Source organism: Symsagittifera roscoffensis, chromosome 1, assembly GCF_963678635.1.
Source record: "Symsagittifera roscoffensis chromosome 1, txSymRosc1.1, whole genome shotgun sequence".
NCBI lineage: Eukaryota > Metazoa > Xenacoelomorpha > Acoela > Convolutidae > Symsagittifera > Symsagittifera roscoffensis.
In genome coordinates, this window is record NC_087062.1 from 78,999,142 (window position 1) to 79,012,893 (window position 13,752).

Sequence of the window (13,752 nt, forward strand, 5' to 3'; positions counted from 1 at the left end):
TTCGAAGAAACTTAGCTGTGTCTGTATGTATCGCCTTGGAGGCAAGGTAAAGTTATTTCACTTTCAGGCTATTGGGTAACGGTAAAATCGAACTGCAACTGATAAGAATACACGTTGGAATTTCAAAATACAAATTATATGTTAAATAGCGAAATATTTGGGAAAGGTATAGGCCGCCTTGTTTTATTTGGAAATTTCTGGGAATTAATAAAACTCCAAAACAGCTTTAATTGTAATGCTCAGAATTTTTGGATTTTCTTGGGCCTGATAACAGCACTTGGTAAAGTTTTAACCTACACTCATTGCCTACGCCCCTTTGAATGTTATGAATGACTTGAAATAGATTTTCCAACTGGCTTAGAATGAACATGCAATATAGCGCTTTGAAATAAACCCCTTTCTGAAGACAGTGTTAAGTCGGTTGCGTGGAATTGTCTTGTGTATTAATTGGAACCATTTTGGTCCTGACTCGCCTTAGTGAAAAGTTGTAAGCTTACTCTTTCCTTACTCCTTTCAACCAAACCTACAACTACAAGCCTTAAACATGGACGTCGACCTAGATGAACTCGATCCCGCCGAGTTGGCCGAGGTAAGTCGGGAAAAGAACCTGATAGTCGCGGGGCAGTTGAAAAAAGTTCAAGTTTTTTCGCTATCATTATGAGCATAGAAAACTAGCTTGTAATTTGTTTAAAAACCGACCTTGTAATTAGCGACCTATTTTTCCAGCTTTTTCGGCTCATTGTTCCGACCATGGCTAGCAAGGAACTATGGACAGGGTGTTAACGAAATTTGATGAACTAACTTGAATATGGTCACGAGCTAATCAACACGGGAATCAGATTCCAGGAGGTTATTTGAAAAGTATGTGCCGAGTAAAAGTGCCATTTTTAATTTTCAAACAAATTGAATTGATAGGATGGATAAGAAGTCAGTGTCAATCTGACTTTTCAATGTATTGTAACATCATATTATCTATGAGCTCGTTAGGGAAGTATTCTCTAGTTACTTAAAATCCCGAAAAACCCGAGTTTGATTTCGATAAAATGTTGACTGGAAGATTTTCAAAACTAGCACTAACCGAATAATAGCCATATTTTACTACGGACTCAAATTTTTTTTTTCGCAGCTGACTTTTTATTTTTGTAAGTTCAGTTGGTAAAAGGAAGGCGAACTCCACTATCAAACAGCAAAAGTGTAAAGGTCATGAAAACATGATTGACTTCTAGTTTTGAAAGTGGAATCTGTTTTTCGGATTTTCCAGCGGAACAAAAAGCAGCTTACCTATTGACACAGTTTTCCCTAATATTGTTAGTTATATCCAAATAGTGGCAACCATACTTTTTCTGGATTTTAAAATAGTTTTAAGGTCATTTGTTTTTATACTTCGAAGTCATGGGTGAAACTATTAAAACCATTGATGAATTCATTTGTTTACACAACCAAATATTGTGTGATAGTATGGACTCTCTTTTTTCCAACCTAAGGCAAATATTAGTGTACATTTTGATAGTGTTCATTTTGATCAATAACCAGATATTAAGTACAGCCAATGCTAAGGATATTTACACAGACTCTTACATTTAAAAAAGCACTTTAGCTTCAAGGTATCATGGATCTGTAGCGTAGGTAGGGAAGGAGACCCGTAACAAAATAAGATTGTTCGAACCAGCGCGAGATGAATTTTTTCGTATAATAGTTAAAATGCGTCCGCTCTAAATTGAGGCATGTTAGTTGGTACGTTTTTTTTTTAAATTGACTGGTACTGCTAAGGCGTCATAATTGCCTGCGTCCTTAAGCAATTATGTTGACTCATAATTGGCTTCGTCGCTTAAAAATTTTGTAGACTCATCAAAGTTTTACTTATTCAGTTTTTCCCAGTAGCGTTATCGGTCATATTTTGCTTGTGATGCGAAGTGCAACTTTGCCTCTACGTAAATTATCAAAACCCAAACGGAAATGGTTTAGTGTTTAAGGATTGAAACTTTTTGTCTGGAGGTTCATGTTTTCATTTTCCTAATAATCAAAACTAGACTTCAATTCAAGCGGTTGAATGTTTGTCCTCCAATGACAAAATCCTTTGTTTCAGCCGAAACTTTTGTAATTCGAGTGGTTTGTTTTCATTTTTTTCAGGAACTCAAAAAATTGTTTTATGTTTTTTGGGCTCGTTTTTTAGACGATATGCTGTAAAATCTAAAAACTTTTAACATTTTTAGTCTTGATTAGTATGTTGCGCAGTAAAAAACTTCCATTTATTTTTTTAATAGTTTTTGGGTTATACTTTTGATGTTTAAACCTATTTTTCTGAGACGAGCTCTCCAGAAACAAATGTGCAAATAATGGCATTTGATAGTGAGTTGTTGGAGTGATTTTAATTAAGTGTCAATGGACGATGTGTAGACACTCTTTTAGATCAAGATCATGTAGTGCTATTGGACCAAAAAACGTGAATGACTTGAGTTCCAAAGATAGATTTTATTTTTTGATATCTCAGCTGAATGAAAAATTTGTTTTTAAAGTTTTTAAAAGCTTTTTGAAATTCAAAGAACTTTAAGTTTGAAAGCTGAATTTTTTAAAACAATTCAGTATTTTTTTGTTCAGTTTTCGTGATTTTAGTGACTTGCTTTCAGTATTTTTTCCAATTTGCTGTTGAATATGATTTTTTTCCTTATTTCATCGTTAATCTTTTTTATATTAAGAGTCGATAAACTTAGATCAGACTCTCATTTTCGTTGTTTTCTTTTCGTTTTTTTTTCATGAACAGTCGTCAAAATTTTTCAGGCTCAAGTTTTCTATTTTTTACGGTTTACTGTAGTTGTTTTCAAGTTCCACTATCGAACAACTAAAGTGTAAAGGTCACCAAAAATGCGATTGACTTCGAAAATAGAATTTAATTATCAGATTTTTCAGTGATGAAAAAAATTGTACCTATTGGTTCTTTCACTCTTATTTTTTGTTTACTTGGTTTCATTGAATCTTTTCCAACTGTCTCTGTTGGCTTTGTTTTTATTTGAAAAAAGTGTTTCGTTTTTTCAATAAAATTTACGACAGTAAATGTTACAATTAAGGATATGAATGTAACAATATTGATGTTTACAAGCTTTGTTTCAGTCCTCCCTTCTGTTTACATTCTTAAAAAACGACCTATTTTCTCTGTCTATGTTTTGTCGGCTTATTAGCCACATTGTGGGATTTTCTTGCGCTCGCAAGCAATTTCAATGTAATAGAAAATGTTTGTAGAATTATTCGTGTAATTTGTAAATCTAATAATCCCTGATTTTCCGTTGCTTGTTTGTATAATTTCCCTTGTTTATTTTTTTGCTCAAAAACTTTGTCTTTCCCTTTTGTATAATTTAATTGTATAACCCCTTTCCCTGGTTTTTCTGTATATTTTCTTTTGTTTTTCTCGCTCAAAAGCTGTCCGGATTTTATGGGTTGGGCTTATCTTATATCGGCTTGGTGACCTGATTTTGCGTTGTTTGAAAGGAAAACAATTTATTTTTTTTGTGTTTCTGGAGGGTTTTAAAATTTGAGAATTTCAGAAGTTTTTATGACAACCGTTTTTTATCGGCTCAAGCGTTTACTCAATTTTTGTCGGTAAATTTTTGTTGTTGTGGTTTTTTTGACATTTTTATTGCACTTGTTATCTGCTAGCTTGAAATGCTAATTTCATGTCTTGTCGCAAATGGTGCGAAGCTCAGCTTCGCCTATGCGTCATTTTTATTTTCCGTCATTCTTATTTCTGACACATAATTTCTCTGTGTCATGCTTATTTCGCGCATTCGCTTAAATCAAGCTCTTCGAAAGTTTCAGGTTATTCACTAAAGAATGCAATGAACCATTTGTCTATCTTAATATAAGATCAAATGTTGCTTTTTGCTTTTTCCCTTACGTGATGACTATATGTTTACATGTATGGAAGTATTATGCAAAATTGAAGTTTTCTTATATTGAAGCAAAATGATTTTTTCCTCTAATGGTTCTGTGTGTTTGTATTTGTGGTGCAGTACAAGAAGAAGCAGAAGAAGAGGGAGGAAGCAGAGGCGGAGCAGGAGAAGCTTCTGGAGGACATCAAAGAGAGGGAGGCGGAGCGAGAGCGGGAGGAGGAGCGAGACAACGAGCTCAAGAAGGCTAGACTGCAGAGAATCAAGGACCGCGAGGTCAGGGAAATCAAGCGAGCTGAACAAGAAGCCATCAGGTTGTTTGAGTTAAAACTATTTATCCACAAGTAGTGAAAGTGTCATTATACAAACTGTTTAGTTATTTTAGGGATAACACCGCTCTTGCGTCTCCCAGTAATTTTAAAGGCTTTCCCGTGATTTTAATGCAACAATTTTCGAATCAATACTATTTTCGAAACCATACAATTTTCGAAAAAAAAAGAAAAACTATTTTCTTTCAGAAAATATCAGGAATTCATTTTTATCTATGCAAATCTTAGTGCCAGCAATATTTGAGACACTGGATGCCCTCGCTTCAAAAAAAGATGCTTCACTTGCTATCATTTTTTTGTAAAATTATATGGGCTTGAAATCTGGCCAGTTCAGAGTTGAAAGCGTGCTACATTTCGATTGACGCTTTGCGCAGGTGGTGCATTAACCTAGTTGAGAATTAACTCCATCCTGGATTGGAGGCAAGCTAATTAGTCCAAATAGTTTGTAACTAGATAATGAATATGTAGCTTTGCACGTTTAATTGCGTGGGGTCGGGAGTTACCAAAAAATATATTTTTTTTTGTATAATTAAAATTTGCTTCAGATCCTTTATAGGTAAATCGAAACATTGAAGGCCTTGGGCTGATGTGAGGAGTCTTGGTTATTGTTTGCGTCTGTTGGTAGGTTGAAGAAGAAGGAGGAAGAATGGGCGAGGAAGAGGGAGTTTGAGGAGGCGAGGAAGAGAGAGAGGGAGGAGAAGTTGAAGCAGCTGCAGGCGGACAGAGAGGACAAGCAGAAGCAGTCAGTCTCCACCGGCGTCAATGCACTCGACATCGTCAAGGTCAGTCAGTCGGTCACAACTGACAACGAGCTGTCAATGAAAATCACAATACTGCTTTTGCTGTCAATCAAAAAATGAATAATGCTAGTTTTACTTGTACTTGTTACCATTAATCCGAATCATAATGTTTCTCAACTTTTTTTAAAGTTTCTTTGTAATTCGCAAATTGGTTGTTTAATTTTTATCTTGGCAGCTTCCTAATTGATATCGAAAAATTTAATTTAAATAAGAATTTGAAACGTTTGTTTTAATACTACTTCTTATAATTATGAAAATAACATATGGTTGTCTGTGACGCTCTTTTCGTTTCCGAAAACAGAAGGTATGTTTTTCACTTATTGTTCAATAGATTTCACATGTGGTAGCGAAAGCTCACTGAACTTAGTCAAAACTTAGTTTCGTATCTCCAACTTGTAGTAATATTCACTGTCCATAAAAAAAAATGTTGTTCACAAATATAACCGTCGTGTCTATCAACAATTGAAATAGCCCATATGAATTCAGAAGACCTTTTAAGCTTTTAAAAAGACAAATTTAATAAGTTTGACTTTGAACGATGTGAAAACGGTATAGAATTTGGCTGACGGTTTTGCGAAGACGTTTCATGAATTTCCACTTCAGATAAAGATCATTCATTAGTCGATAAAGAGCATCTTACACGTTCACTTCCTGCACTCTAAATTTAATTGTATCAGGACTATATAGGCTGATTACTAATTAAGTAAAAATCCTTATCATTTTGCTCCGTGGAATCAAACACAATTCGAATAGAGAGTTTTTCATAAAAATTGGCTTATTGCTGTATTTATTTTTTTGTCTTAAAAATGTTTAGACCAACATTTTATGTTTTTGCACTGAAGTGACACTGCAATTGCTGCAGAAGCAAGCAAACCAGTACTCAATAGGATAGTAGTAGCTCCCCTGTCCATTTTTTATAATAATTTATTAATTAAAAAGTATTTCTTCATTAAACCTTTCATCTATTAAAATAGCTCATTAATTTTTGCACTTGATAGTTATTACCAATTCGCGCAATTCAAAGTTCCTAGTTTCCTAGTGATTTAAAGTTTTCGGGAAATTGGATGCTCTCAGAAAACGATTTGTGATATTGACAATTCAGGGTGTATTGACTTAAGACGGCATTTTTTCCACAAAGGAGAACCCTTTACTATAACTCATTCTGTTCATTTTGAATGTCGTTTTTTGGTGGCGTGTAATAGTGTAAACTTGGAAAGTTCATGTCGATTTGGAGTATTGTGGTGATATTTTGGGTGTCTCTGTTTAGCAAAATTTGGAGATCGCGGCTGCCAAGAAACAGCAGACGGAGGAAGAGAAGACTGCTCAGCGGGAGAATGCCGTCAGAAGGCGATGCCAGGAGTACGACGAGAGATTCGACCGAATGAGTTAGTAAAAAAAAGCGCCATGTAAATGAATAATAAACAACTTCTTACACCCATGCCCTTTTTTAAAAAGTATATATATATATATATATAGCTAGGGACGGCTCGGTTAATTTTCTTTCAGGTAATTTTTTTTCAGTTGAAACCTTATCTCTTATCCTGTTCATAATTAATTCCTTAACTTTACTGCCAAGACTTTATTCGGATACGCTTTTTGAGCTAAGTAAGGTGCCACAAACAAACTTCGGATGTGTTCGACTGATATGTCATGCTTTAAAAGGTAGATTTTTTCTATGTAAACAACTTTGTCTCACAGGATCATTGAATCATTTCAAATAATGACATTTCTACTTCGGCAAACTTGTCATAGCCGTAGTGTGTATGTCTCGAACGACAGAGGTCGTGAGTTCGAATCCGGCCCAAGTGTGTATTTTTTGCAAGCGTATAATAAATTTCTGTTCGAAAAAAAAAATGTCGACCTATCGTTTGACTGCAATATGTGATTTGTGATTGTGGTGCGGGGCTTTTCGTCGCCTCTGTGCATTAAATCTTTTTCGCTCGTGATTCGGGTTGTTTTGGAAAGTTTCTAGAAAGTTCTTTCACCGTTGAGAAAAACTATTTCTTTATGTCCCGGCTTAGATCGAAAAATGACAAATAAGTTGATTGTTCGGCTGAAGTTCACTGTTTACACTCTCTGTACTGTATATAAGTTTTGAAGTATTTGAGCTATCAGTTTTCCTTTGGGGAGCTCAATTAAACGCCTTGCGACCCTCTCCAACACAAAAAGCTATTATCATTTTTTTTTCGAAGATATTGGTAGTCGGACATTCTGCACTGCTTGCAGAGCGACCAAATATTATTCTTTCATTCTATCTTTTTTGTAACAGCTAGTTTTTGTTTAATAAAGAATATTTTTAAGAGTTATGAAAGTACTGACTATTATATAGGTCTTGGTAATTTTTTTTCAGGAAAAGTTTTCATATTGTTCACCCTCAATTTTAATTTTTCGCGGTTTGACTTCTGATTTTTTGTTAAGTTCATTTCATTTCCTTTGATTACACAAGCTAAGCTTGTGTTATAGTATGAGCTCTATTTTTTTCCAACCTAAGTCGCAAATATTGTTGCGACGCAAATATTGTTGCGACAAAATGAGTTCATTTTGATCAATAACCAGCTATTAAGTACAACCAATGCTAAGGATATTAACACAGACTATTATATTACAAGTAGCACTTTAGCTTCAAGGCATCATGGATCTGTAGCGTAGAGTTAGGGAAGGAGAGCCGAGATAAAATAAGTAGGTTCGAACCTGGGAAGGGTCGGACGTTTTAATGAACTTTTTCGTATACTAATTCAATTGCGTCCGCTCTATAAATTGAGGCATGTTAGTGGGTAAATTCCTTTTTCAAGTTGACTGGTACTGCTAATGCGTCATAACTGGCTTGCGTGACTAAGCAATTTTGTAGACTCGTGCATCACTGTCACTTAAGAAATTTTGTAGACTCAAAGTATTACTCATTCAGTTTAGAAATAAGGGCATATATTTTTTCTTTAAAGTTCGAAAGTTGATGTTTTTTCAAAATAGTAAGTCAGTTTTTTTTTCTGTTTCACTGCGTTCATTACTTTTTTCCAACTGTCAATTAGTATGTTTTTTCTATTCGTATTGTAGCAAGAATTTAGAGATAATTTGTGATGGAAAAAAATCGAAAAACTTTTTGGAAATATCTTGATTTCACTTCTTTTTGCAACTGATCTTTATTTTGTTTGTGTAGTTCTCATCGAGTTGATGTTTTATTGTTTTCTCTCCGATTCAATTCTGCGATTAATATGTTTTGTGTGCGTGATTTAGGGGAGAGCGAGTTGGTGGCGAAGGCGACTGAGTTGCGAGACAGATGGGAGCATTTGGAGGGAGAGAAGTACGACATCGAGATGATCTTCAAGAAACAGGACTATGACGTCAGTATCCCATCGTCATCAGATTAATTATTTAGCACCATATGGGCGCCAGACTTTTTTCCTCCGCCTCATCCCCTTTTATATTCAATTTTTTCTAATAAAAAACTCGAAAGTTTACTTTTTGAGTTAAGTTTAATTTTCTATGCAATCTATTTTAGCACAATGGATTAATTTGATCTGCGTGTACTTGACAGCGTATTGATTAAGGGCTCTCGGGGGGTTTTTTCTACCACACGATCCCAATTAGTAAAATGTGTGTTTTGTTTGTGTCTATAGATCCGTGAGTTGCTGGTGCGAATCAACGAGATCACGAGGCGAAGGCGGAAGACGATCCACCTCGGAGGCTCCAGAAGGTGAGTCACTTTGTCTTCTATTCCGCATTCTCTCGCTCCGAATAACTAAAGTAAGTGATTAAGTTACACCTGCGGGCTACAAAATTATGAAGTCAAAACTAAATAGAATCATTAAGTATCAAAATGTCTCAGAACTTCCTCCAAACTGAGACATGAATAATATAAAACAGATTAAATTATACAGGTGGGATGTAATGTTCTTGGTTTTGGAATTTTGAGGTTCCTAACTTTCAAATTCATTAGAAATGGTAATGTTGACTGTTTAGAGTAGTTTTCAGGATTGTGCACGGGTAAAATTCGGGTAATTCGTATATGTCGTTTTCAGAGATCTAGAAAAGAAGTATTCTATTTCTTCCGTGGCTGACGTAAATATTCCGAAAGAAGCGCTCCGATCACATTTGACTCCTAAATTTTGCAAAAATGTTGCCGCTTAAATTGCTGCTTTGCATCCTACGCCTTCCTTTGTTTGTTGTTCTTTTGAATAATTGCGGAGTTTTGTCAGATTTGACCCTAGCCCAAATTTTTGTCTTATTTCAGAATGCAGGCAGATGAGGTATTTCTACATTGTACATTAGCCTGTTTCTTTTTATAATAATTTGAGAGCACATTTACTTTTGTTTGTCTCGTGGTTAGACTAGTTAAGAAGAATTCTGGTACCAAATTTAATATGGAATGACAACCAAATTCATGTTACTAACTAATACTAACTAGGGTTACATCACTGCGCTTATGCACTCAAACATCTGAAGCACCGTTAAGAAATTGATTCCGAGTGGACTGAAAATTTGTTAACTAACACAATCCTTCAATTCGAGTGAGTTTTTTCATCGTAAAGATTATTTTAACTGTTGCGATAGAGCAAAACCGATCAATAATTATCCGCGCTTTCACACGTTGCTACTATTTGATTTGAAAACGTAGTTAATTTTTTAAAGTCGGAATGAACTTTGGAGAGTCGATTAAAAAAGCACCTTCCAGCAGCCGGCGTAAAAACTACAGACAGCCACAAGAGCCACCGTTTAAACTATTCTGAACATTCGTTTTCTTATCATACTTTTCATGTTAGTAACTTGAAATAGGAATATGTACAATTAAGTGGGAATTATTGGGTGTGAAGTTGGATGGTGTTTTCATTTCATCCGATCTCGTTCGCATGCGCGAGTATTTCATGCCAACATATGTTTGCCATGTTTTCTTCGTTTTTTACTTTTTCAATATGGCTCAGTCAAGTATTGTATGTTGCTTCATAGGAAGAGAAGTCGTACCTGGGCGTGAAAGGAATGGTAGACAAATACGTGAACATTGTCGCAGAGAAGAACAAGGCACCTAAGAAGAAGGAAAAGGACCTGCCCAAAAAGCAAATCGTGAGTCAACCAACCAAGCCCCCCCCCCGCCCCACCCTCTGCGCCCATCCTCTTCCATGACTAGTTTTTAGTCTGGTCTTGAATGCTTTATTGAAATTTGCCAGTTGATTAATTACGCAATCCAAAGGGGGCAGTTAATTGGGCATAGAATCCTTTACAGGGGCAATATATTTGTAGTATCTTTTTTTATTCTCTCATGATGGCATTCGACTTATATCCATGATGGATGCATATTTTATATTTTACATATTTCCTGGCCTTCTAAACGTTCTATATTTAAGTTTTCGAAAGCTGAAAAGCTCTTTGTTATTTGTTATGAGTCCATCTTGTCGAGCTACAGAAACGAAGCCTTGTTCTGAAATCCAGAATTTTATGCCGATTTCAAGTTGGATTAGGTATCCGACGAGCCATGACATCATGGTCATCATGGGTGTGTATTTATTAGAGTAAGCATAACATGAAGATCTGTCCTAGGCTACTGAACTCTGATAGGCAAGCTAATTTTCTAAACTAATCTTTCTGTATTATTTTAGGTCCTGTAACCTCTACCTAGCTTTTTTATTACGAAGCTAGTGAAATGAACAGGCGCCCACAGACCAAAAAAGATGATGCTCACTTTAAAATGAATCTTTAAAATCCCAAAAGCAGACAAAACGTTTCATTAATTCGCTTAATTATTAATTTTTTGATAAATAAATATTTTTTTTCATTGTGAACTATTATGTATAAAATTTTTCCAGAGTACTATGGTATGTTTTGTTGAAAAAAAAATCTTGCTCAAACTAACAATTTAAAAGTATATCTGCTTATTTACGAGTCTGTAATTAAGTTTGTCTGCTTTTTGCTCCGTAACATCTAAAGTGGCATGCTAAACTATGTCTCCCTTCAAAAATTTCTTTGATAAACGTTTTTTTTTTGCCGCAATAAATTTAGTTCAGGCCCCGTATTTGGGCATCAAAATATTTTAGATCAATTCTGTTTTCAAGTGTGGACTAATAAGCTCCCTATAATCATCATGATAGCTTCTGCTTCATTTTTAAATGCTCAAAATTCTCTCGATATTGCAGTTTTTTCTACATTGCCGCAACTTTGTCTCTTAGATGTTATTGTTTGATTGATTAAATCCCATCCAATAGGTACAGAAATTCAAAAAACGACCTCGAATCAGTTTTTAAAAAAGTGATTAGGTTGTTAATTATTTTATTATAGTCTCTTTTTAATGTTTTTGGGAAACTAGGAAAATCACATAGATCGGTCTACAAAGAATTGATAATTTCTTAACAAACTGGTATAAAATCTCGAGAAAAAAGACTAAACGCTCCTGGTTAATACCATTGTTCTAGGCTTGTTCAATCATTACAGCGTTTCACTTCATCAAAACCTGGATGGTTTTTGATGCCAGTTGATGAAAACCTAATTGATATTTTGAGGATATTTTCGCTTTTGTTGCCATACTGACTTATTGGGGGTGATTTTGAGGGCTTTTGTTTCGTTTCAGAGTGAAAGTGAGGATGCGCCACCGGAACCTGAACCCGAACCAGAGCCGGTAGCGGCCGAAGACGAGTGAACTGGACCTCCACTGAGTTCACAGTCCTTTTCAGACTGGAGAAACTCGTGAACACATAATGAAACAATATACTTTCATATTTTATTAGCTCAAACTTACGCTCCATCTTTGATTTTATCGTCATAATCTGGCCTAATTTAACAAAGATAATTGATGCGTCGGCCGTTTTACTATAAAAATACAAATTCTGCTTTCTTTACTAAATCTAGAATCGTAAAAGACGGAGTTCGAGTTTGTTCTTAACGATATCTGCTACTTATTTTATAACGCGTATCTATATTATTTAACTAATCGAAAAATTATTGTAAGCCCGATCAAATAGAAGAGTTAAACATTCAAACCCATTTGTTTTCTCAATATCGCTCCAAAAGGCCAGGTTGAAATTCTACTGAAAAAACAACGTCTACTGCTGCGCTCCTGTTTGATCCGAATATGACTTTTGAAATAACAGTTCTTCCTCTTAAAGAATTGAGCTCAAATAGAACAATATGTTTTAGGATTTTTTTCGAAAAAAGAGATTTTGAAGATCGCCCATTTGGTCAATTTTGGTTAATAAATCAGCCAGTTGGTACAATATAGCTTAATAGACGCTAACATTATCCTTGTGCACTCGATATTGCGTGTCGTGGAAGTATTTCTAAAATAGATAAAATTTCAAACATTCGGAAATAATAATTTTTTTTTGGCAAAAACAACATTATTCGAAAAGTCGGGGAGTCGCTGATACGAGCTTTTTTGTTTGGCTTCATTGTTTTAGCAAGTAATATTTCAGCTTGAAATTATGAAGCAGCGTTATCAAATCTGAATTTAGACTTTATCAGGTTAACAACTTGTTTACCAAAATCAATGAATCATTTGTTCAGCTTACTTAATTAGTATATCAAGTTAGTGGTAAAAATTTGGCCGGTGTAAGGTGGAGGGCAAGTCAAGGCTTGAAACGCAAAAGGTCATAAGTTTTAATTGGGCGGGACCTGTTTTGCTGCGAAAAATTTCTCGAGTAACAAAAATAGTTATCGGAATCTTGGTTATCAGTTAATTTTTTGTCTGCTGAATTGCCACCGCACGTTACCTGCCAAAATTTTGCCCTTTTTTAGTATCATTCAAATTATTTTTTTTGCGTTCTGGTTGCGATGAATTAATTGCGTTCAGAAAATTAATTGCGTTGCTGAAACTGGTTTTGCTATATAAAGTTTTTCATATACAGTTTTCAGAAAAGTTTTCTAAACGTTTTTGTGTAGCCTTCTCAATTCAGAGAAGAGTGATTGGAACCGTGCCTGAGTTTTTTTTTCAAATTACACATATTTTTTTGATTGTAATGATTCATTTTGCTTGTGAGTAGCAAACGGTATCAAATAGGAAGAAATTTTTTTCGGGTTAATAACTTTCTTAAAAGAATCACTTGAATCATTTGTATGTTGGATCACAATGAACTCTATGCGTTCCCGACCAACAAAGCATGAAGGTAACGATTATGCCTGAGACGGAAAAGGTCCGGGGTTCGCATCCTACCAGGACCTTTTTTTTCAAACGGGAAACATTCTCAAGTTATATGTCTGCTTATTTGTTGTCAGTTAGGTCGTCACGTTTAAAAATAGTTTTTTTTTGCTGCGCGCAATTTTCTCTAATTTTGCTTTTAGTGTTTGATTTACTACTTGAAAAAAATTCCTCGGCCCAAATTTTTTCGGCCTGTTTTAACCGGCTTTATGACCTAATTTTGAGTCGTTTGAACGGAAACCCAATTTTAACACCGCCCTCTGCACGTCTCAAGTTTGTTGTTTGTTTACGAATCGTTTTGTTGAAATTTCATTTTTCATTTTGAAAAAATTTTCGTTTTTCTCAGAAACTTCTACTGTTTCGAAAAATGATATCAATTGAAAGACCTCCTACTTCCCGGTGTGCCTGTATACTCCCCTAGAGTCTCTTTTTACTGGACCCTTCTGTCTACAGCCTTTGAAAAAAACTGTGGGGGAATATTTGACCCATATTTTTGATTTTTTATCTCGTTTTCACGAAAAATACCCCTCTTAATTCTGAGTGATTGGTTTCAATGAATAGAAGAGTTTCAAAAATTTCCCTGCCTGAGCGGCTTCTACCAAATTTTTTCAGAAAGTTATGGCCCT

At 35.1% G+C, this 13,752-nt stretch overlaps 2 protein-coding genes across 2 annotated transcripts in view; one reads left to right on the plus strand and one right to left on the minus strand.

The window, feature by feature from the left end:
- LOC134850117 (mediator of RNA polymerase II transcription subunit 20-like) overlaps positions 1-5,537 on the minus strand; it is a 425,236-nt gene extending 419,699 nt beyond the window's left edge. Inside the window, exon 1 of the mRNA XM_063866566.1 lies at positions 5,525-5,537. The gene's annotated coding sequence lies outside the window, so the exon portion shown is untranslated. The remainder of the gene's footprint in view (positions 1-5,524) is intronic.
- On the plus strand, positions 379-11,777 carry LOC134850101 (troponin T-like). Its single transcript, XM_063866565.1, has 9 exons — positions 379-589; positions 4,005-4,195; positions 4,836-4,992; positions 6,278-6,395; positions 8,242-8,348; positions 8,625-8,701; positions 9,239-9,254; positions 9,952-10,065; positions 11,564-11,777. Exons 1-9 carry the CDS (start codon positions 545-547, stop codon positions 11,630-11,632), a joined length of 894 nt encoding a protein of 297 aa, XP_063722635.1. The 5' UTR covers positions 379-544; the 3' UTR covers positions 11,633-11,777.
- The last annotated feature ends 1,975 nt before the right edge of the window (positions 11,778-13,752 follow it).